At 39.7% G+C, this 26,033-nt stretch overlaps 1 protein-coding gene across 1 annotated transcript in view; it reads right to left on the reverse strand.

The window, feature by feature from the left end:
- The window catches only part of CCDC7 (coiled-coil domain containing 7), a 447,862-nt gene that overhangs the window by 167,337 nt on the left and 254,492 nt on the right, over positions 1 to 26,033 (reverse strand). The window contains exons 25-26 of the mRNA XM_025396487.1: positions 22,660 to 22,773; positions 14,160 to 14,270 (exon numbers count right to left, since the gene is read on the reverse strand). Coding sequence (XP_025252272.1) covers positions 14,160 to 14,270; positions 22,660 to 22,773 — 225 coding nt within the window. The remainder of the gene's footprint in view (positions 1 to 14,159; positions 14,271 to 22,659; positions 22,774 to 26,033) is intronic.

Raw genomic sequence — 26,033 nt, forward strand, 5'->3', positions numbered from 1 at the left:
AAGATAATGTTAAGTGAAAAATAATCTTAAAAACAGGATATCTGGGATGGTAACTTTTGGGTCAGAAATAACCAATCAGAAAAAAATGGAAATAGAGAAATATTAACCTTTTCAAAATGAGACACAGGTAAAATAAGGAAGCAAACACTGTAGTTGGTTATCTACAAGACAACAGGGTAGGAAAAAGGAAGGGAACACAAAGAGAAGGACTGTGGCAGAAATTATATTCTTCTAAGAATATCTTCTGTATAATATTTACTTTTGGAGATAGGATAATGTTCTACATATTTGATATGGTTTGGATGTGTGTCCCCTCCAAATCTCATGTTGAAATGTGATTTCTAAGGTTGGAGGTATTGCCTGGTGGGAGGTGTTTGGGTCATGGGGGCAGATCCTGCACAAATGGCTTGGTGCCCTCTCTATGGTAAGGAGTTCACATAAGATCTGGTTGTTGATGAAGATTTTGGGATGTCCCCCATCTCTCTCTTGCTTCTCTTGCCATGTGACATACCCTTCCCTTCCACCATAGCTAAAATCTTCCTGAAGCCTCATCAGATGTTGAACAGATGTTGGTACCATGCTTGTACAGCCTGCATAACCATAAGCCAAATAAGCCTCTTTTCTTTATAAATTACCTAGCCTCAGGTATTCCTTTACAGCAATGCAAAATGCATGAACGCAATATTCTAAAAATAAAATTAATTCAATAAGGATAAGAAGCAGGAACTAAAACTGAAAGGAAACTTAATAAAATGAACCTACTACATGGAACAAAAAACAAGTACTAATTCATGTAACTAATAAATACAGCATTCGAAACATACCCTCAGTCTTGGGCAAGAGTGTTGGGGGCAGACTGCAAACAAATCATGAAATTCTTTTAGTATGTTTGTTTTTGTAGTAGTATATGCTAAGCAATTCTGTAAGTTTCAAAGTATTACAGGATAGAGCAAATGCATAAATCGGTTGGTGCTTTGAGAGTCAGGATTCAAAATACAAAAGAAAGGACACACACATACAAAATGAAGGAAGTCAAGAATAAGCCCTGAGACACTAAAATTAAAGGTGTCCAAGAGATCTCATGATTTCTAAAATATGTATATTCATGTACACATGCATGCATATGTGCCCGTGCATGTTTATGTATAAATATATACACATAAACATGTGTATGTACATGTAAGTAGATATATACACATAAATATATATGTGTATTCTAAGGAATATGGGTTCAAGTTAAAATCTTGTGTGTGATATTTCAGGCACACCCATAGACAAGTACAAAGGTATTATCTGGCAGTTATCCTGGAAGACAGCTTTCCACCCCACACGGGATATAACATAGAGCCAGTGCACTGTGGTCTCTGTACGGATGTGCAGGTATGGGTTCAGATCTCTCCAGACCAACCATGCTCTTACTCATCTCTGCACACCTAGCTCAGGAACACTCCATTTGGAGTCCTTCTTGTGAGGGAGTAGAGAGTTCAACTAAGGCACTGTATTATTCAGGGGACTCTGCTTAGATGACCTTACTGGGGAGCCTTGAAGACAACTTTCTTCTGACAGTGTTCAGTACTTTTCCACGCCTGGTCTTCTCCACATGCCACAAGAGCTTTTTATTTGGGGTTCCCGTGGCAATGAAATGATCCCCCCATTTTTAAATGAAACATCTGCCACTCACCTGGTTCCTTTAATGGGGAAAAGTGGAATTCTGCTAAAGCTGGGCCCTTTCCTGCGTAGACTCTTGCTTATATTATCACAGTATCTGAAAAAAGGCTTAATTATTTATATAAGCTTTTCAGGTCTCAGGGAGAACTGATTGTTTATATAAACAATAGAACTTGTTTTATAAACAATAGAACTTATTGTTTATATAAGCTTTTCAGGTCTCAGGGAGAACTAATGATCCTTCCCTTTAGCTTCCAATTCCCTGGCTGAGCTTGCTTGGTGGGTTAAATTATAAATCCCAAAGAGGAACTCTAGGAAAGCTGGGGAAGCAATCCCTACCTAGTAATACAATCTGAGAGGCAATGGCAATAAAAGTCATCAGAGACCCTGAGTTGCTGAGCTGCACCCAGTTACCAGTGTTAGCTCTAAGCATGTCTCTGACACTGAAAGACAGCCTGTGATGCAGCAAATTATTGAGACTCATGCCTAAAATGCAAAAGAATGTAGAACCCTTTGGAGTTACTTCACCCATCTATCTGAAGTGATCTTAGAGACTTGGGTTTTTCACCTCCATGATGTAGAAGGAAAACTTAGTGAGAGTGTCATCTTGTGGGGTGTATCATTATAGATCCCCACTTTCAGAGTATACTATTAGCAGCCACTTTGCCTAAAGAGGAGGAGGAAGAGAGGACTGGGATGAAAGCCTGCAAGCATCCAAAACCATCTACATTCTCAGCTGGATATTACTTGAGCTTAGAAAGATTTGGTCCAACACAATAAGTTCCTTGACTTTAAAAAACATAGTTGGACTATTCTTCCAATGTATACAGCTTCCCTGTGAGCCACCCTGGTGGTAGATGAGACTGTTAACGAGACTCAGTTTTTTAGGTTCATTCGTTTTACTCCTACTGGTTATTGAACTCAATTAAACCTCCTCATAAGGCCATGCTGATCAGTCTGTGACACAATCCAGATATTCACTGATGACAAATCATCAGAATTGAAAAAGGAGCTGCTGCACGGATAGCAACAACTGGCTGGCAGAAAGAGTGATGTAAAACTGGTAATCACATGCTCTCTCCAGGACCATCTGGGTAAGCACTTTCACAAGATCGCTGGTTCTGGTTACTTATGTGTGGGTTCTCAAAGAGGAAATTGATGGGCTCTCCCATCAAGGAACTCATGGCAAGGTAGTGAGCCATGGTGCCCTAGAGGGTGGTCTGCTAGGGTCTACAAAGTAATGGATCCTGATTAATAAAGCACTATTCCTTCTGCTCCTCTCAGTGAAGCTGGAGGAGAACTGGAGACTCTCATTCAACTCTTAACTGATGTCTCAGCTTTCAAAACTAAACAAGACTAAGGATTAGGCCAAGGTCCCTATGTCCCTATGAAGAACGGTGGTTGTTCTTTTCTTTTATGTTGTATATAAAGTAAAAGTTCAATAGGGATATAGAGGAGCACTGCATTTCTTGGGCCTTTTGGATTTGGTGCACAACTAACTGTGATCTCCGTAATCCCTAACACTATGATGGGAGGGTTATGGGTTGAATTGTGCCCCTCTGAAACAGATAAGTTGAAATCCTAACCCTCAGTATCACAGAATGTGATCTTATTTGGAAATAGGAACTTTACAGAGACAAATGAAAATGCGGTCATTAGAGTGGGCCTTAATTCAATGTAAATGTTGTCCTTATAAAAACAGAAAATTAGAGCACCCACACACACTGGGAAAATGACATGCGAAATTGAAGGCAGAGATTGGGCTGATGCATATAGAAGCCAAGGAATGTCAAAAATAGCAACCCACAAGGAGCTCGGGCAGAGGCATGGAATTGATTTTCCCTCTAGTTCTCAGAAGGAACCAACCTTTTCAACACCTTGGTCCCAGACTTCTAGCCCGCTGAGTATAATTTTTTGTTGTCGAAGCCACCCAATTTGTGGGTAGTTTGTAATGGTAGCCCTACCACTGGGAAGTGGATCACTGCTGTAACAAATATTTTAAAATGTGTAAATGACTTTGGAATTGGGTAATGGGTAGAGGATGCAAGAGTTTTGAGGTGTATGAAAAAAAAAACTTAGATTACCTTGAAGAGATTGTTGGTAGAAATATGCATATTAAAGGTGATTCTGGTGAAGGCTCAGAAAGAAAAGGGAAGAACTATAGAGAAAGCTTCTCTCATCTTAGATATACACATATATTGTCATGAACAGAATGTCAACAGAAATATGAATGTTAAAGGTGCTTCTAGTGAGGCCTCAGATGGAAATGAAGAACATATTGGAAACTGGAGGAAAGGTGATCTTTGTTATAAAATTGCAAAGAGCTTGTCTGAATCCTGTCTGTTGGGTGGAAAGTAAAATTTGTAAGCAATGAACTTGGATATTTATCTGAGAAAATTCTAGGTAAAGTGTTTAAGGCACATCTTGGTTTCTCTTTTCTGTTATAGTAAGATGCAAGAGGGAAATGGATAAATCAAATAAGGAATTGTTAAGCAAAATGAAAACAGATCATAAAATTCAGAAAATCTTCAGCCTATCAGTATTGAAAAAAAATAAGAAAGCACATTGTGGAAAGAACACCAAGGATATGACTGCACAACTATTTGCTAAATAGATGAGATACGTGAATTGTGGATCTAATCAACCATCTCAGCAGAAATCCTGACAACTTGAACTGAAGGAGATAGAGAAAGGATGAAATAGAAGTTGACTTTCAGATTGCTAAGATTCTATAGACAGGGAACAGGTCAATAAACTATTCTGCTGCAATTGTGTTATCCTTCAAGAGAAAGCAACAATGATCCTAAGGATGGTCCCAATACCAGTGGGGCTTCTACTGTCACCAAGAGCCCAGAAGACACAGGCCAGAGGGGTGGACTGTTGCCCCTTCTGTTTGAAGACGTGGGTCACCACCTACATCAAAGGAGGCAGGGCCATACCCCACTAGGCCCAGAGGACAGGGCATTGAACCAAGAGGACTACTTTCGAGTCTGAAAATCTAAAGAAATTTACCCTGCCAGATTCTGAATTTGTTTGGGACTTGTGATCCCTTTCATTTCTTCCAATTTTTCCCTTTAGGAACGAAAATGTCTGTCCTATGCCTGCTCCACCACTGCATTTTGGAAGAAGATAATGCAATGTCTGGTTTTACAGGTTCACAAACGAATAGGACTTCTGCACAAGATGAATCATATCTCAAGTCTCTCCCATAATTATCTAAATGATTTAAACGATGAAGTTTGGAACTTTGAGTTGATGATGCTTAGAGAAGATTTTGGAAATAGCGTTGAACTTTTGGAGATGTTGTGATGGGGTGAATGTATTTTGCATGTGGGAAGAACATGACTATTTAGAATCAGAGAGTAGCCTGTTATAAGTTGAATTGTCCCCACTATCTTCCCCAAATTTGTAGAATTCCTAAACCCTAGTGCCTCAGAACATGATTTTGTTTGGAAATAGAGTCTTTACAAAAGTAATCAAGTAAAAATGAGATCATAACAATAGGCTTTAGTCCAATATGAATAATATCCTTACAAAAATAGGATATTTAGGTAAGAGACAATTATACTGAGAAAAAGTCATGTGGGGATGAAAGCAGAGACCAGAGTGATGCATCTCCAAGCCAAGGAACACTAAATGTTGCCAATGAACTACCAGAAATTAGAATAGAGGCATTTAACAGATTCTCACTGACAGTCCCTCAAAAAGAACCAACCCTGCTGATACCTTATGTTGTACTACTAGCCTTAAGAACTCTGAGACAGTAAATTTTCATTGGTTAAGCTGCCTAGTTTGTGGTAATTTGTTATGGTAGCACTAGGAACCTAATACAAAGGAGAAACAGACAATCCTCTTTGGCTTGGGGCATGAAGCCAACTTCACTAGCACTCTTACCCAAACACAAGTATGCACGGGTCACTCTGGACCACTAAAACCTCCATTGTTATGGCCCCACTACTGAATGCATAACAGTATAGATATATTGTTTTAGTATATTCCTGCTTGAATTCATTCCCAAGCCCCAAAGAAAATTGCTCTAGTCAGGGCCATTTTTTCTTTATCCAGTCTATCATTGGTGGGCATTTGGGTTGGTTCCAAGTCTTTGCTATTGTGAATAGTGCTGCAATAAACATACATGTGCATGTGTCTTTATAGTATAATAATTTATAATCGTTTGGGTATATACCCAGTAATGGGATTGCTGGGTCAAATTGTATTTCTAGTTCTAGATCCTTCAGGAATTGCCACACTATCTTCCACAATGGTTGAACTAATTTATACTCCTACCAACAGTGTAAAAGCATTTTCTCCACATCCTCTCCAGCATCTGCTGTTTCCAGACTTTTTAATGATCACCATTCTAATTGACATGAGATGGTATCTCATTGTGGTTTTGATTTGCATTTCTCTAATGACCAGTGGTGATGAGCTTTTTTTCATATGTTTCTTGGCCACATAAATGTCTTCTTTTGAAAAGTGTCTGTTCATATCCTTCACCCACTTTTTGATTAGATTGCTTGGTTTTTTCTTATAAATTTGTTTAAGTTCCTTGTAGATTCTGGATATTAGTCCTTTGTCAGATGGATACATTGCAAAAATTTTCTCCCATTCTATAGGTTGCCTGTTCATGCTGATGATAGTTTCTTTTGTTGTGCAGAAGCTCTTTAGTTTAATTAGATCTCTTTTGTCAATTTTGGCTTTTATTGCAATCGCTTTTGGTGTTGTAGTCATGAAGTCTTTGCCCATGCCTATGTCCTGAATGGTATTGCCTAGGTTTTCTTCTAGGGTTTTTATGGTTTTAGGTCTTACGTTTAAGTCTTTAATCCATCTTGAGTTAATTTTTGTATAAGGTATAAGAAAGGGATCCTGTTTCAGTTTTCTGCATATGGCTAGCCACTTTTCCCAACACCATTTTTCCTTTCCCCGTTGCTTGGTTTTTTTCAGGTTTGTCAAAGATCAGATGGTTCTACATGTGTGACATTTTTTTTAAGGCCTCTGTTCTGTTCCATTGGTCTATATATCCATTTTGGTACCAGTACCATGTTGTTTTGGTGACTGTAGCCTTGTAGTATAGTTTTAAGTCAGGTAGTGTGATGCCTGACTTTGTTCTTTTTGCTGAGGATTGTCTTGACTATACGGGCTCTTTTTTTTGGTTTCATATGAAATTTAAAGTAGTTTTTTCCAATTCTGTGAAGAAAGTCAATGGTAGCTTGATGGGAATAGCATTGAATCTATAAATTATTTTGGGTAGTATGGCCATTTTCACGATATTGATTATTCCTATCCATGAGCATGGAATGTTTATCCACTGGTTTTTCTCTTCTCTTATTTCGTCGAGCAGTGGTTTGTAGCTCTCCTTGAAGAGGTCCTTCACATCCCTTATAAGTTGGATTCCTAGGTATTTTATTTTCTTTGTAGCATTTGTGAATGGGAGTTCACTCATGATTTGGTTCTGTTTGTCTATTATTGGTGTATAGGAATGCTTGTGATTTTTACACATTGATTTTGTATCCTGAGACTTTGCTGAAATTGCTTATCAGCTTAAGAACTTTTTGGGCTGAGACAATGGAGCTTTCAAAATATACAGTCATGTCATCTCCAAACAGAGACAATTTGACTTCCTCTCATCCTATGTGAATACCTTTTATTTTTTTCTCTTGCCTAATTGCCCTGGCCAGAACTTCCAATATTATGTTGAATAGGAGTGGTGAGAAAGGGCATCCTTGTGTTGTGCTGGTTTTCAAAGGGAATGCTTCCAGCTGCTGCCCATTCAGTATGATATTGGCTGTGGGTTTGTCATAAATAGCTCTTATTATTTTGAGATACACTCCATCATTACCTAGTTTATTGAGTGTTTTTAGCATGAAGGGCTGTTGAATTTTGTCGAAGGCCTTTTCTGCATCTATTGAGATAATCATGTGGTTTTTGTCATTGGTTCTGTTTATGTGATGGATTACATTTATTGATTTGCATATGTTGAACCAGCCTTGTGTCCCAGGGATGAAGCTGACTTGATCGTGGTGGATAAGCTTTTTACTGTGCAGCTGGATTCTGTTTGCCTGAATTTTATTGAGAATTTTCACATCGATGTTCATCAGGGATATTGGCCTGAATTTTTGTTGTTGTTGTTGTGTCTCTGCCACGTTTTGGTATCGGGATGATGCTGGCCTCATAAAATGAGTTAAGGAAAATTCCATCTTTCTCTATTGTTTGGAATAGTTTCAGATGGAATGGTACCAGCTCCTCTTTGTACCTCTGGTAGAATTTGATTGTGAATCCATCTGGTCCTGGGCATCTTTTTTTTTGGGGGGGGGGGTTGGTAGGCTATTAATTACTATTTCAATTTCAGAACTTCTTATTGATCTATTCAGGGATTCGACTTCTTCCTGGTTTAGTCTTGGGAAGGTGTATGTGTCCAAGAATTTAACCATTTCTTCTAGATTTTCTAGTTTATTTTCATAAAGGTGTTTATAGTATTCTCTGATGGTAATTTGTACTTTTGTGGGATCCGGGGTGATATCCCCTTTATCATTTTTTATTGTTTCTATTTGATTCTTCTCTCTTTTCCTCTTTATTAGTCTGGCTAATTTTGTTAATTTTTTCAAAAAAACAGCTCCTGAATTCATTGATTTTTGAAGGGTTTTTTTGTGTCTCTATCTCCCTCAGTCCTGCTCTGATCTTAGTTATTTCTTGTCTTCTGCTAGCTTTTGAATTTGTTTGCTCTTGCTTCTCTAGTTCTTTTGTGATGTTAGGGTGTCGATTTTAGATCTTTCCCACTTTCTCATGTGGGCATTTAGTGCTATAAATTTCTCTGTACACACTGCTTTAAATATGTTCCAGAGATTCTTGTCTGTTGTGTCTTTGTTCTCATTGGTTTCAAATAACTAATTTATTTATCTGCCTTCATTTCATTATTTACCCAGTAGTCATTCAGGAGCAGGTTGTTCAGTTTCAATGTAGTTGTCTGAGTTTAAGTGTGTTTCTTAATCCTGAGTTTTAATTTGATTGCACTGTGGTCTGAGAGATTGTTATGATTTCCATTATTTTGCATTTGCTGAGGAGTTATAATTTGCTTCCAATTATGTGGTCAATTTTAGAATAAGTGCAATGTGGTGCAGAGAAGAGTGTACACTCTGTTGATTTGGGGTGGAGAGCTCTGTAGATGTCTATTAGGTCCATTTGGTGCAGAGCTGAGTTCAAGTCCTGAATATCCTTGTTAATTTTCTGTCTCATTGATCTGTCTAATATTGACAGTGGGATGTTAAAGTCTCCAACTATTATTGCGTGGGAGTCTAAGTCTCTTTGTAGGTTTCTAAGAACTTTCTTTATTAATCTGGGTGCTCCTGTATTGGGTGCATATATATTTAGGACAGTTAGCTCTTCTTGTTGCATTGATCCCTTCACCATTATGTAATGCCCTTCTTTGTCTTTTTTGATCTTTGTTGGTTTTAAGTTTGTTTTATCAGAGACTAGGATTGCAACCTCTGGGTTTTTTTTGCTTTCCATTTGCTTGGTAAATATTCCTCCATCCCATTATTTTGAGGCTATGTATGTCTTTGCATGTGAAATGGGTCTCCTGAATATAGCACACCAATGGGTATTGACACTTTATCCAATCTGCCAGTCTGTGTCTTTTAACTGGGGCATTTTCTCATTTACATTTAAGGTTAATATTGTTATGTGTGAATTCGATCCTGTCATCATGATGTTAGCTGGCTATTTTGCACATTAGTTGAGGCAGTTTCTTCACAGTGTCATTGGCCTTAATATTTTGGTATGTTTTTGTAGTGGCTGCTACCAGTTTTTCCTTTCCTTCATATTTAGTGCTTCCTTCAGGAACTCTTGTAAGGCAGGCCTGGTGGTGACAAAATCTCTCTCAGCATTTGCTTGTCTGTAAAGGATTTTGTTTCTCCTTTGCTTATGAGTTTAGCTTGGTTTGGCTGAATATGAAATTCTGGGTTGAAAATTCTTTAAGAATGTTGAATATTGGCCCCCACTCCCTTCTGGCTTGTAGGGTTTCTGCAGAGATATCTGCTGTTAGTCTAATGGGCTTCCCTTTGTAGGTAACCTGACCTTTCTCTCTAGCTGCCCTTAACATTTTTTCCTTCATTTCAACCTTGGTACATCTGATGATTATATGTCTTGTGGTTGCTCTACTTGGGGAGTATCTCTGTGGTGTTCTCTGTATTTCCTGAATTTGAAAGTTGACCTGTCTTGCTATTTTGGGTAAGTTCTCCTGGATAATATCCTGAAGGGTGTTTTCCAACTTGGTTCCATTCTCCCCATCTCTTTCAGGTACACCAATGAATCGCAAGTTTGATCTTTTCACATACTCCCATATTTCTTGGAGGCTGTTATTTCCTTTTCATCCTGTTTAATCTTGTCTTCACACTTTATTTCATTAAGTTGATCTTCAATCTCTGATATCCTTTCTTCTGCTTGATCGATTCATCTATTGATACTTGTGTATGCTTCACAAAGTTCTCGTGCTCTGTTTTTCAGTTCCATCAGGTCATTTATGTTCTTCTCTAAACTGGTTATTCTAGTTAGCAGTTCCTTTGACCTTTTACCAAGGTTCTTAGATTCCTTACATTGGGTTAGAACATGCTCCCTTAGCTCAGAGGAGTTCATTATTATCCACCTCCTGAAGTCTACTTCTGTCAATTTGTCAAACTCATTCTCTTTCCTGTTTTGTTCCCTTGCTGGCGAGGAGTTGTGATCCTTTGGAGGAGAAGAGACATTTTGGCTTTTGGAATTTTCAGCCTTTTTGCACTGGTTTTTCCTCATCTTCATGGATTTATCTACCTTTGGTCTTTGATGTTAGTGATCTTCGGATGGGGTGTTTGCATGGGTTTCCTTTTTGTTGATGTTGATACTATTGCTTTCTGTTTGTTAGTTTTCCTTCTAACAGTCCGGCCCCTCTTCTGCAGGTCTGCTGGAGTTTGTTAGAGATCCACTCCAGACCCTGTTTTCCTGGGTATCACCAGCAGAGGCTACAGAACAGCAAAGATTGCTCCCTGCTCCTTCCTCTGGAAGCTTTGTCCCAGAGTGGCACCGGCCAGATGCCAACTGGAACTCTCCTATATGAGGTGTCTGTCGACCCCTGCTGGGAGGTGTCTGCCAATCAGGAGGCATGGGGGTCAGGTACCCATTTGAGGAGGCAGTCTATCCCTTAGCAGAGTTCGAGCACTGTGCTGGGAGATCTGCTGCTCTCTTCAGAGCCAGCAGTCAGGTACATTTAAGTTTGCTGAAGCTGCACCCACAGCCGCCCCTTCCCCCAGATGCTCTGTCCCAGGGAGATGGGAGTTTTATCTATAAGCCCCTGACTGAGTCTGCTGCCTTTCTTTCAGAGATGCCCTGCCCAGAGAGGAGGAATCTAGAGAAGCAGGCTGGCTACAGCGGCTTTGCTGCACTATGGTGGGTTCTGCACCCAATTTGAATTTCCCAGCAGCTTTGTTTACACTGTGAGAGGAAAACCACCTACTCAAGCCTCAGTAATGGTGACGCCCCTCCGCCCCACCAAGCTTGAGTGTCCCACGTCAACTTCAGACTGCCGTGCTGGCTGCGAGAATTTTAAACCAGTGGATTTTAGCTTGTTGGGCTCTGTGAGGGTGAGATCCACTGAGGAAGACCACTTGGCTCCCTGGCTTCAGCCCCCTTTCCAGGTGCGTGAACAAAGTTCTGTCTCACTGGCATTCCATGTGCCACTGTCATATGAAAAAAACTCCTGCAACTAGCTCAGTGTCTGCCCAAACAGCCACCCAGTTTTGTGCTTGAAACCTAGGGCCCTGGTGGTGTAGGCACCCGAAGGAATCTCCTGGTCTGCGTAATGTGAAGACTGTGGGAAAAGCATAGTATCTGGGCCAGATGGCACTGTCCCTCATGGCACAGTCCCTCGTGGCTTCCCTTGGCCAGGGGAAGGAGTTCCCTGACCCCTTGCACTTCCTGGGTGAGGCAATGCCCCACCCTGCTTCTGCTCGCCCTCCTTGAGCTGCATCCACTGTCTAACCAGTCCCAATGAGAAGAACTGTGTACCTCAGTTGGAAATGCAGAAACCACCTGCCTTCTGCATTGGTCTCACTGGGAGCTGCAGACTGGAGCTGTTCCTATTTGGCCATCTTGCCTGGGAATATAGCCCCCAGTTTTCTAACCAAGCTCCCTCAATGGTTCAAATTAGAAGACCAACAAAGGGCTTTTTACAGTATCCTGGCCAGCCACCCTGATAGTCCTTTGGTTGCATAGTGAGAGTGAAAACAACAGATGATAAGATTGTTGACCAGACTCAGATTTCTAGATTCACTCGTTTCAATTCTGCTGGTTATCAAACCTCCTCCTAAGGTCATGTGGATCAGATATAGTCCAGATATTAACTGGCAAATTTTGAGCATGGAAAACATGGCTGCTGCCCAGATAGCAAACACTGGCCAATGGAAAGAGTGCCATAAAAATGGCAATCTGCTCAATCCAGGCAATGGCCTTCTAGAGGAGATCTAACAGATTAGTCACAAAACAACAGGGTCTCAAAGGAGTATGATTGATGGACCCTCCAACAGACAGTGAGCCACGGTGGTCCCACCAGGCACTAAGGTCCATATGGTGATGTCCACTATGAACAGTATGAGTGTTATTTTCTCTAACCTTCTCAGTGAATCTTGAAACTTGAGTAGTTTGCTTCCTTGATGAAGGAAGTAACCTTATCAAATTTAGAGTGATACATTGTGGGGGTCTAACATACAGATCCTTCCTACTTTTACCCAGATCTCTCATCTTTCACAAATGAGCATGACTAGGGGTTAGTACAAGGTCCCTATATCCCCAGTGGGGAACTGAGGACCTACACTTAGGACAAAGTTTGAAGTGGGGGTGGGAAAAAATGACATTTCTTGGGCCTTTTGGATACTGGTCAACAAATTACTGTGATCCTCACATTCCCTGACATGAGGATGAGGAGGAAACAAATAATTCTTTCTAGTTTTTAATCTGAGGTCACCACAAACAAGACCTCTTTCTAAACCAACTATGGGGTAGATCCCTTTGGGTCACTATAAATCCCTATTGTCATGGCCTCTACTACTGAATATATTACTGGTTAAATATATTTTCTATATGAACAACTCTAGCATTTACACCCACCTCCTGATGGGATTTGCAGCAGTCCAGGTATTTTGTGGGATATGTGGAAGATCATGACCTACCAAACTACTGGCACCTAGTACCAATGTCTACCAAACCAGTATTAATACTCTGGGGATAAAAAAAGGGAATAATTTCCCCCATTGCTGAGCTTTAAGAAGTCAATTATCTGTACACTATTTCTGCATTCAATAGACCCATCTGGCCTATGTGAAAGACTTCAGGTGCCTAAACCCTGTACTGATAAGGGTTCTAAAAAGCGTAAGTGCTACCTTTGGCACCAGTGGTAACCTGACATTGTTGGCACCAGTGGTAACCTGACATTGTGACAGTCAGAGGCTGTTCGGGATGAAGGAACTTGGTATGTACCAGTAGACATAGCAAATGTCCTTTCAGCATTCCTCTCCATTAAGATGATCAGGATTAGTTAGAATTATGTAGGATAGGTTACAATAAACCACTAATATCTTTCCACAAGGCTTCCAAAATTCCCCAACTATTTGTAATCAATGTATAGGTTATGACCTGGACAAAGTTCCACTCCTGGAAGAAGCATTAACCTTCCACACTGTTTATGAAATCATCCTAGTGGGCTCAGACAAGGACACTACCCAAAAGGAACCAGATGCTCTGTTCACCCACCTGCAGCATGTACTGTGCCATTATCATTGGACAAGGCACAAGGACCTAAAACCCAAGTGAAATTCCTGGGTGTAATCTGTAAAGGCTATGGTGTTCCATTCCAGAGACGATGATTGTCATGCCTTCGGCCAGCTCTGACTCAAATAGTAAAAATAATGTGAGCAATAGGAGGGACCATTCATCTGCCACCATGCTCACATTCAAGCCACAGAGATCAGACAGCATCCTCTATCAGGTTGCCATAAAAACCACTACCTTTGAATGGGGCCTTGACCAACATGATACCCTGGAAATCCTTCTACTGGCCACCTTAGCTGCCCTTATACCTCTCTGATTTCCATTTGCTGCTTCAGTTACAGATCTCAGCAATACCTCTGCCTACCGACTGGGACTACTACAGATCAGAGGTGCCCATAAATGGCCAGCAGCAGATGAAAGGTACCCATCTTTTATGAGACAATTATTGGCCTGTTATTGTCCTGAGATGGATACTGAGAGCATAAACTAAGTTGTGTAATAATATTATGACAAGAAATTCTAACCAAAACATATCATTATCTTTGTTTTTGTTCTTGAGTTATGTTAGAGTATTTACACTTTAGAGTATAAATTATCTATAAATATATGTACTCAAATACATAAGTATGAACCAAAGAAAAACGTTCTTTTGAGATTAATTTAAAATAATATAAAATAGCTATCATCATTATACTTACTGCTATGTCCTTCTCCTTCAGAAGTTTCTTGTTTCTCTAATTGCACTTGGATTTTTGACACTGCATCTTGATGTTTAAGCATAGGATTTTCACTTGATTCTTCACCATGCACTATGTTAAGAGAGAAATTTAGCCCCTTACTAAAAAAACAAATCTACTATGAAATCCTAGAGTTCAAATTTATAACAAGTGGAAGCAACATTTTCTTTCATCTTATAAAGTTATAAGTAAACTACCTTAATGCTAGATCTGACATGAAAATGGTGAGAAAACTTTCAATGTGTGTTGAAGACATATTATTATTTCATAAATATTCCTAGATATTAAATATGTTTTATATTAGTCTCTACTTTCCTTAAGTTATTTATACTTTAGGTTAATACATAATCATAGACCAAACAATGAAAATGCATATGCTCAAGGTCATTCATTACAGCATTATTTGTAATTGCAAAGTATTCAAAACCATTGAGATTTTTAAGCACAGGAGATTGGTTGAATGAACATATATATATACACACACATATATGAACATATATATATACACACACATATATGAACATATATATATACACACACATATATGAACATATATATATACACACACAGAGTTATACGTGTATATATATATATACCAGAAACAATAGTATAATATCAATTATGGTACATAATTATGTGTATCTATGTGTGGATGAATATATATGGTCTATGATATGGTACACATGGCTGTACATACAGTGAGAAGTTACCCTCCCATCTATGCCGATACATCCTACCCTTGCCCAATGTTATTTTGTGGGGAAAATGTAATATTGATGGAGTCAGTGACCTTCCATGTTTAGACTCTTGCTTATGTTGTTGCAGTAAGTGAATAAAGGCTTAATTGTTAACTTCAATTTGGCTTGCTATCTTAATTGACCATCTTCACACTTGGCAGCTCCCTTGGTGACAAATGGCTGTGAGCAGGGTGGTCAATTAAGCACAATGCCTTTCTGGAAAAGCAAAAAGCATGCAGATCCCCAGGGAATTTGTGGGAGATGCTAGAGTTGAGATCTCTTGGGGGGTACTAGTGGATCATTTGCAAGAGTCGACTGTCCCGTGGTGCACTCTGCCAGCCCTATCAGTAGGTCTTAGAAAGTGCTGTCCAACACCATGGGGCACTCTCAGAGAGTGCTAGCAGATTGTTTACATAAGCTTTTTGGTTCTGAGGGACACCAGTGGCCCTTTTCCTTAGCCCTAGACTCTCAGGCAAAGATGCCTGGTGGGTCAAATTAGAGATCCAACAGAGGGCCTCTGAGAAAGCTAGAGAAGAAATTCCGTGGCCACTGCTATTGTCCCCTGCAGATGAGACTGAAAGTTTTCAGAGAACCTGCGAGCTAATTTGCACCAATTCTAAAGCTAATTTATTTGCTCTTAGTTCTAAAGAGGTACCAGGCAATGACAGACAGGCTATGACCCAGCAAGGGATTGAGACTCGTGGTTTAAATAAAAGGAATGGAGAGCCCCTTTGGGATTGCTTTCCTGTGTGATCTAGGAGAACTTAATGGCATGGATTATTTGCCTGCATGATGAAAGAGGTAATCTTGTTAAACTAACTTAGTGGTACCTTGTGGACTGTGTCACTGTAAAACCCCTCCTTTAGAGTGTCATAACAGAAGAGGTTTTGCTCAAGGAGGACAAGCAAAGTGGGAGAATGAGAAGGGAACACCCAAGCCCTTCTTTTTCAACTGGGTTGTATTTGGGTTCTGACAAAACTTTGGCACACCCATGCTATCTTCCCTATGATTAAAATACATTTTTAGACCATGGTTGCAGAGGCTATACACCCCTGCAAACCATACTGGTGATCTCTTGGTCTCTTGCTTGAGAGTGAAAGCAGTTAATGATGAGAGTGAGAGCAATCAATGATAAGATTTTTTAAAAGTCTCAGATTTCTAGGGTTATAAGTGTCACTCCTACTGGTTATGGAGCCAAATTAAAATTAACTCTCCTCTAAGGTCAGGCAAATTGGTCAGTAAAATAATCTAGATCGGGGTCCCCAGCCCCGAGGCCATGACCAGTAGTGGTCTGTAGCCTGTTGGAAACTGGGCCAAACAGCAGTAGGTGAGCAGTGGGCAAGTGAGTGAAGATTCATCTGTATTTTCAACTGCTCCCCATCATTCACATTACTGCCTGAGCTCTCCCTCTTGTCAGATCAGCAGCAGCATTAGATTCTCATAGGAACACAAACCCTACTATGAACTGCACATATGAAGGATCTAGGTCTAGTTTTTTTATGGTTAGTTTATTAATTAATTGATTTATTTATTTTTTATTATACTTTAAGTTCTAGGGTACACATGCACAATGTTTGTTACCCATGTTGGTGTGCTGCACCTATTAACTCATCATTTACATTAGGTATTTCTCCTAATGCTATCCCTCTCACCTCCCCCAACCCCATGAGAGGCCCCAGTGTGTGATGTTCCCCTTCCTGTGTCGAAGTGTTCTCATTGTTCAAGTCCCCTATGACTGAGAATATGCGGTGTTTGGTTTTCTGTCCTCACGATAGTTTACTGAGAACGATGGTTTCCAGCTTCATCCATGTCCCTATAAAAGACATGAACTCATCCTTCTTATGGCTGCATAGTATTCCATGGTGTATATGTGCCACATTCTCCTAATCCAGTCTATCACTGATGGACATTTGGGTTGGTTCCAAGTCGTTGCTACTGTGAATAGTGCTGCAATAGACATACAGGTGCATGTTGTCTTCATAGTAGCATGATTTATAATCCTTTGGGTACATACCCAGTAATGGGATCACTGGGTCAAATGGTATTTCTAGTTTTAGATCCTTAAGGAATCACCACACTGTCTTCCACAATGGTTGAACTAGTTTACAGTCCCACCTACAGTGTAAAAGTGTTCCTATTTCTCCACATTCTCTCCAGCACCTGTTGTTTCCCGGCTTTTTAATGAACGCCATTCTAACCAGTGTGAAATGGTATCTCATTGTGGTTTAGATTTGCATTTATCTGAGGTCCAGTGATGATAAGCATTTTTTCATGTGTCTGTTGGCTGCATAAATGACTTCTTTTGAGAAGTGTCTGTTCACATCCTTTGCCGCTTTTTGATGGGGCTGTTTGATTTTTTCTTGTAAATTTGTTGAAGTTCTTTGAAGATTCTGGATATTAGCCCTTTGTCAGATGAGTAGATTGCAAAAATTTTCTCCCATTCTGTAGGTTGCCTGTTCACTCTGATGATAGTTTATTTTACTGTGCAGAAGTTCTTTAGTTTAATTAGATCTCATTTGTCTATTTTGGCTTCTGTTGCCATTGCTTTTGGTGTTTTAGTCATGATGTCTTTGCCCATACCTATGTTCTGAATGATATTGACTAGGTTTTCTTCTAGGGTTTTTATGGTTTTAGGTCTAACATTTAAGTCTCTAATCCATCTTGAATTAATTTTTGTATAAGGAGTAAGGAAAGGATTCAGTTTCAGCTTTCTACTTATGGCTAGCCAATTTTCCTAGCACTATTTATTAAATAGGGAATCCTTTCCCCATTTCTTGTTTTTGTCAGGTTTGTCAAAGATCAGACGGCTGAAGATGTGTGGTATTATTTCTGAGGGCTCTGTTTTTTTCCGTTGGTCTATCTCTCTGTTTTGGCACCAGTACCATGCTGTTTTGGTTACTGTAGCCTTGTAGCATAGTTTGAAGTCAGGTAGCATGATGCCTCCAGCTTTGTTCTTTTGGCTTAGGATTGTCTTGGAGATGCGGGCTCTTTTTTGGTTCCATATGAACTTTAAAGCAGTTTTTTCCAATTCTGTGAAGAAACTCATTGGTAGCTTGATGGGGATGGCATTGAATCTATAAATTACCTTGGGCAGTATGGCCATTTTCACAATATTGATTCTTCCTATCCATGAGCATGGAATGTTCTTCCATTTGTTTGTGTCCTCTTTTATTTCACTGAGCAGTGGTTTGTAGTTCTCCTTGAAGAGGTCCTTTACATCCCTTATAAGTTGGATTCCTAGGTATTTTATTCTCTTTGAAGCTATTGTGAATGGGAGTTCACTCATGATTTGCCTCTCTGTTTGTCTGTTACTGGTGTATGAGAATTATTGTGATTTTTGCACATTGATTTTGTATCCTGAGACTTTGCTGAAGTTTCTTATCAGCTTAAGGAGATTTTGGGCTGAGACGATGGGGTTTTCTAAATATACAATCATGTCATCTGCAAACAGGGACAATTTGACTTCTTCTTTTCCTAACTGAATATGCTTTGTTTCTTTCTCTTGCCTGATTGCCGTAGCCAGAACTTCCAACACTGTGTTGAATAGGAGTGGTAAGAGAGGGCATCCCTGTCTTGTGTTAGTTCTCAAAGGGAATGTTTCCAGTTTTTGTCCATTCAGTATGATATTGGCTGTGGGTTTGTCATAAATAGCTCTTATTATTTTGAGATATGTTCCATCAATATCGAACTTATTCAGAGTTTTTAGTCTGAAGGGCTGTTGAATTTTGTCAAAGGCCTTTTCTGCATCTATTGAGATAATCATGTGGCCTTTGTCTTTGGTTCTGTTTATATGCTGGATTACATTTATTGATTTGTATATGTTGAACCAGCCTTGCATCCCAGGGATGAAGCCAACTTGATCATGGTGGATAAACTTTTTGATGTGCTGCTGGATTCGGTGTGCCAGTATTTTATTGAAGATTTTTGCATCGATGTTCATCAGAGATATTGGTCTAAAATTCTCTTTTTTTGTTGTATCTCTGTCAGGCTTTGGTATCAGGATGATGTTTGCCTTGTAAAATGAGTAGGGAGGATTCCCTCTTTTTCTATCGATTGGAATTGTTTCAGAAGGAATGGTACCAGCTCCTCCTTGTACCTCTGGTAGAATTCAGCTGTGAATTCATCTGGTCCTGGACTTTTTTTGGCTGTAGGCTATTAATTATTGCCTCAATTTCAGAGCCTGCTATTGGTCTATTCAAGGATTCAACTTCTTCCTGGTTTAGTCTTGGGAGATAAGTGTCCAGGAAATTATCCATTTCTTCTAGGTTTTCCAATTTTTTTTGCGTAGAGGTGTTTATAGAATTCTCTGATGGTAGTTTGTATTTCTGTGGCGTCAGTGGTGATATCCCCTTTATCATTTTTTATTGCATCTATTTGATTCTTCTCTCTTTTCTTCTTTATTAGTCTTGCTAGCGGTCTATCAATTTTGTTGATCTTTTGAAAAAACCAGCTCCTGGATTCATTGATTTTTTTGAAGGGTTTTTTGTGTCTCTATCTCCTTCAGTTCTGATCTGATCTTAGTTATTTCTTGCCTTTTGCTAGCTTTTGTATGCGTTTGCTCTTGCTTCTCTAGTTCTTTTAATTGTGATGTTAGGGTGTCAGTTTTAGATCTTTCCTGCTTTCTCTTGTGGGCATTTAGTGCTATAAATTTCTCTCTACACCCTGCTTTAAATGTGTCCCAGAGATTCTGGTATGTTGTATCTTTGTTCTTATTGGTTTCAAAGAACATCTTTATTTCTGCCTTCATTTCATTATGTACTCAGTAGTCATTCAGGAGCAGGTTATTCAGTTTCCATGTAGTTGAGCGGTTTTGATTGAGTTTAGGCTACTCGGGGGTCAGGGACCCACTTTAGCAAGCAGTCTGTCCATTCTCAGATCTCAAACTCCATGCAGGGAGAACCACTGCTCTCTTCAAAGCTGTCAGACAGGGACATTTAAGTCTGCAGGAGTTTCTGCTGCCTTTTGTTCAGCTACGCCCTGCCCCCAGAGGTGGAGTCTACAGAGGCAGGCAGGCCTTGTTGAGCTGCAGTGGGGTCCACCCAGTTCGAGCTACCCAGCTGCTTTGTTTACCTAGTCAGGCCTCAGAAATGGCGGACACCCCTCCCCCAGTCTCGCTGCTACCTCACAGTTTTATCTTGGACTGCTGTGCTAGCAGTGAGCAAGGCTCCATGGGTGTGGGACCCACCAAGCCAGGCATGGGATATAATCTCCTGGTGTGCCATTTGCTAAGACTGTTGGAAAAGTGCTATAAAAGGGCGGGAGTGTCCTGATTTTCCAGGTACTGTCTGTTACGGCTTCCCTTGACTAGGAAAGGGAATTCCCTGACCCTTGTGCTTCCCAGGTGAGGTGATGCCCCACTGTTTCAGCTCACACTCCATGGGTTGCACCCACTGTCCAACCAGTCCCAGTGAGATGAACCCGGTACCTCAGTTGGAAATGTAGAAATCATCCATTTTCTTGGTCGCTGGTGCTGGGAGCTGTAGACTGGAGCTGTTCATATTTGGCCATCTTGGGTGGTTCCAGGTTGTGTGTTCTTTATGAGAATCTAATGCCTGATGATCTGTCACTGTCTTCCATTAGCCTCACATGGGGCCATCTAGTTGCAGGAAAACAAGCTCAGGGCTCCCACTGATTCTACATTATGGTGTATAATTATTTCATTACATATTACAATGTAATAATAATATAAATAAAGTGCACAATAAATGTAATGCACTTGAATCATCCCGAAATCATCCCCCACCTTGGCCCTGGTCCATGGAAAAAATGTTAAATTTGTTCACTTTCTCTGGTGTGAAAAAGGTTGAGGACCACTGATCTAGATCATAATTTTTTTCATTTATTGTGATATGTAATCAATGGCCTAGAGATGACAAATTCCTCAGCATGGAAGAAGCAACTGCTACAAAAAAGCAAAAAGAGATCACCAGAGACAGCAACATAAAAATAGTCATTGGGCACACACTCCTCAATGACATAAGTAAGGGCCTCACCAAAGTGATCTCTAGGTTTGGTTACCCAAAAGTAAGGACTCACAAAAGGAGATTAATGGGCTCTTCACCTAACTCATGGCCTGGTGGTAGTGTGCCACTGTGGGCTCAATGATAGCCTCCCAGGGTCTGCCCAGTGCTGGCCCCTATAACTAATAAAAATGCTGCTCTCCTCTTCTCCCATTGAAGTTTGAAAAGAATTAGAGAGCCCTGCCAATTTTTATGCAAATATTTTAGTTTTTTTAAAAAAAACAACAAGACTATGACATGGCCAATGTCCCTATGTCCCCAGTGAGGAATGGAGGCCCTATATCAAAGTTAAAGTTCAAAGTGGACATGGAGAATTTCATTTCTTGGGCCTTTTGCATAATAGCACACAGGTGACTGTGATCCCCAAAATCCCTGGCATGAGAATGAGGAGGAAATAGATAATGTTCTCTGGTTTTCAGCTGGAGGCCACCACCACCAAGATCCTGATCTGACTACAGGTAGGTCTCTTCAAGCCACTACATACTTCCATCATTATGGTACCCATTACTGAATGGGTTGTTGCTATGACATATTGTCTATGTCTACCCCTGACTGTATTCACCCCGCATCCCTGAGGGGAATTGTTGCAATTAGGACCGTTTTAGTGGGGTAGATGGAAGACTAAACCAGCCAGACTACCAGCACCTAGTGTCTTTGTCTCTTAAAAACACTATCGACTGTCTTGGGGATGAAAAAAAAAAAAATGTCTTCATTGCTGTGCTTAAGGAAGCCAAAGTTCACCATCTGGCTTTTTGCTTAAGGCATTGTGTGCCTGGAAAATAATTGACTATTGGTGGCTCATGCCATAGTTCTGTCTTTGGCACTGGTGTTACCTGACATTGTGACTATCACAGAGGCTACTACCCAAGCTGAGGCAAATAGTTATAAAGCAATTGACATTGTAAATGCCCTTTTCAGCATCCTTGTCCACAAAGATGATCAAGATCAGTCTGCCTTACATTAAGTGGGCTGCATTACACCTTTAACGTCCTCCTCAAGGCTGTGACATGAAAACAGCACCACTCCCAGATGAAGCACTGGCCTTCCACTATATTCATCGCATCCTCCACTGGGCCCAGACAAAAACACTACCCAGCAAGGGCTGGGTCACTCTCAGCTTTAGTTACTCTCAGCCCCAACAAATAAAAGGAAAGCCAGACTGGAGTTCTCACATTCCCTTCATGAACATCTTCATGACACCATCTATCAGGTTACCAAGAAGACCTCTACCCTTAGGTGCATCCTAAAGATAGTATGTTCTAGAGACCCTTCAATGACCACATAGGCTGTTTTTCCCCTTGGCCTTCTCTGATACATTTTGTCATTTGAGTTACACATCTCACCAACCTTCTGTTTGCCGATTAGAGTCTATGACAGAAGGATACTGCCACATATTCCAAGGTTCCTGTTGAACACTTGGACCCATAATCTCCTACAGTTGGCTGAAAGTAAACACCCTTTGATAGACTAACGACTTTTATTGGATTTGGTGGACACTGAGCACATAAGCATGCCATAAAATAGTCTCAAGACCAGAAATTCCAACCAAATATTATTGTTCCCTAGTTATTTTAAGGTATTCACACTGTAACATGTAAAATTTCTATAAACTATACGCTCAACTACATAGTCATGAACCAAAGAAAAATGATCTAATGAGATTAACTTTTAAAATTTAAAGTTACCTGTAATTATTATACTTACTACTATGTCTTTTCTCTCTAGGAAGTTTTTCATTTTTTTTAATTTGCATTTCCAGTTTTGACAATGAATCTTGATGTCCAAGTGCAAGATTTTTGCCTGGTTCTTCTTCATGAGCTACATAAGGAGATGCATTTAGTCTCTTAATGGAAAAACAGACCTACTGTGAAATCTCTAGATTTCAAACTTGTAATTGTGTAGCAAAATTTTCTCATTTTGATAAATTTGTAAGTAAATTATCATAAATCCAGATGTGACATGACTACTATAAGAACATTTTTAATGGGTGTGTGTTGAAGCTCATTATTTCATAACATTTCTAGGCATCTGATACATATTAGTCACTAGTTTCCTTATGTTATTTATACTTTAGGTTAATACATATTCACAGAAATAAAAATAAAAATGCATACGTACAATGTTATTTATTATATCATATATGTAATTGCAAAATAGTCAAAACCACATAAACTTTCAAGCAGAGGAGACTGGTTGAATAAACTGAGATATGTATATACAGTAAGTCCTCACATAATGTCATTGATAGAATCTTGGAAACTGTGACCTTAAGCAAAATGACACATAATGAAACCGATTTTACCATAGGCATATTGACATAAACAAGAGTTAAGTTCCTACAGTATTTTTTTTTTGTAACAAAAACATCACAAACTTCTAAATAAAGACCCAAAACACTTCCAATAGTAAACATTAAAATAAATGTGAGCTATACATAGATTTAAGAAAAAATAATGAAAACAAGTAAGACAATTATTTACCCAATTTGTGGTTAATCAGTGAGTGATGGTTGTCATAGTGGTGGTGAGTTAAGTCAAGGAACACACTCCTTGATTTATTCAAAGGAATAAATCAAAAGCAAAGCAAAATTGTAAGGAATGCCTCCTCCCACCATATAATTTAAAAGCAATCACAAATATGGTAGCTTACAGACTGCTTTTGTACTGCATTGTTTATTGTCATGCATTTGCATAATTATTGTATACAAATTTTTATTTTACAATAATTTGTATTCATTCATTCACTTGATTTCCAGCCCACTTATTCCAGTTAACAGTTGCAGGTGGTTGGAACATATCCTAGAAGCTCAGAGCACAAGGGGGGAACCAGCCCTCGACAGAATGCCATGCCATATCAGGGCGCACTCAGACACATACCCACACTCACTCAGACAGGGACCATTTAGACACACCAATTTACCTAATATACATATCTTTGGAATGTGGGAGGAAATTGGAGCACCCAGAGAAAATTCATGCAGACACAGGGAGAATGTGCTAACTCCAGACCATGTGCCTGGCTAGGAATCAACTTTTTTTCTTATTAACATTATAATCAAACGATGTTGAACAAAATGATGTTACTCAAGTACGTGCTGTACCACACACTATGGTATAGTACATATGGTAAATAATGTGGTACAAACAACTGTAAGTGTAACTATAAAAGAAATTAAACATGTCTATAAATTGACTTGAAGGGATTGCAAAGAATAATGTGAAGGAAAAAAATACCTACAAAGGGGAAAACTTGAATGCTATCTTTGGGGAACGAAGATGAAGAAATGAGAAAAAAAAAGAGAAGGAAATAGAGAGATAGTTATCTTTACAAAAAGAAGCAGAGGAAAGATATAAGAAACAATGTTGTTGGTTACCTACAAAATGAGGGGAGAGGACTGGGGAAGAAAATATACTCCTCTAACTTTTTGCATATATATTGTTTTACTTTTGAAAGTAGTTTCATGGCCTACAGATTTCAAAAACAAAATTAAATCCACAAGGAAAAGAAGGTGTGATGAAAACTAAAAGGAAATAATGAAATGAAATCATTGAAGAAAAAATAAAAGCAATAACTCATCAATATAGTATTTGACATAAACCCTCACTATTGGACATGAGAGGTGGAGGTGGAGTGCAAACAAATCATGAAATCTTTTTAGTTGGTTTGCTGTTCTAGTATATGTTAAGCAATCTGAACTCAATTTGAGAGGAATTAGAATAGGGAACAAATAACTAAAGGTATCCATGCGGTTCAGAGCTCCAGCTAATTCAGCCTCGGGGTCCATAAAATGGAAAATAGCTTCTTGCTTGGGGCTCCTTCCACTGTGAGACAACCCCATCCCATGCCCACTCACACAGTCTACACTGATGCACTTGCTAAGTGCTTTTCTGTGGGGTAAAATGGGACCCTGTAGAGCTGGGGACCTGCCTCTATCTAGCCTATGGCTTTTAATATGCTAGTAAGTGAATAAGGTTAATTGTGACTTTGAGTTTGGCCTGTTACTTAATAGACCAACTCAAAAACTGGCATTTCTGTTTCTGACAAACTACCACAAACAGCAGGGTGGTCAATGAAGCACAAAGCCTTTCTAGAAGGAACACTTTGGAAAGTGCTAGTGAGTCTGCAGGACACTCTCAGTGGAAAGGGAATGGGGAGACTACTGGATCAATTGCAAGAGACTCAGCATCCCACAGGGCACTCTGCCAGTCATGTCAATCATGTCTTAGAAAGTCCAGCAGACACCATGGGGTTTTCTAGAATGCTAATGTATTATTTACATGAGCTTTTCAATTCTGACATGGAACAATAGTCTCTTTATCCTCTGATTCACATACCAAGATATCCAATGAGTCAATTGAAAAATCTAGCAGATGGGCTCTGAGAAAGCTAGGGAAGTAATTTTGTGATTACTGCTCATGGCCCTAAGTTAATGGGCTCAAAAAGTTGGAGACTCTGCACGCTCAGTTGCACCTAATGACTGTTCTTAGCCCTAGGCACTCCCCTAAAACTGGTGGACAGCCTGTAATGTAGTCAGTTATTGAGACTCATGCTTTAATGAAAAACAATGCAAAGTCCTGATGATCATTTTGCCCGCACTAAGAGACATGGGTAGTGTGCCTTCACAATAAAGTGATAATCTTGTTTAACTTAGGGAGCAAGAGGGACATATTGTGGAGCTTATCACCATAGAATGCCTCCTTAAGAGAGTCTTGACAGTGCCCATATTGCCTAAGGAAGTGGAGGAAAGGGGAACGAATGATGCAAACATCTGAAACCCTCTCCTTCCTCAGTTGTATACTATTTTTGGCTCTGACAGGATTGCCCACCCATGACGTGTTCCCTGCTACTGGAAAACGTGTTTGGGCCATCATCTGCAGAGGCTATAATGGCCCCTTGCACCACTCGGCTGTCTCTAAGGTCACTGATGGAGTGAGGACAGTAATGACAAGATTTGACCAGACTCAGATCTCTAGTTTCATTTCATAGCCTTTACTAGCTCAATTAAACCTCCTTATAAAATAATGTCAATTAATTTGTGGCACAATTCAGATCTTAACTGACAAATTTCTGGGCATAAA

The sequence above is a fragment of the Theropithecus gelada genome, chromosome 9 (genome assembly GCF_003255815.1).
Source record: "Theropithecus gelada isolate Dixy chromosome 9, Tgel_1.0, whole genome shotgun sequence".
NCBI classification, from domain to species: domain Eukaryota; kingdom Metazoa; phylum Chordata; class Mammalia; order Primates; family Cercopithecidae; genus Theropithecus; species Theropithecus gelada.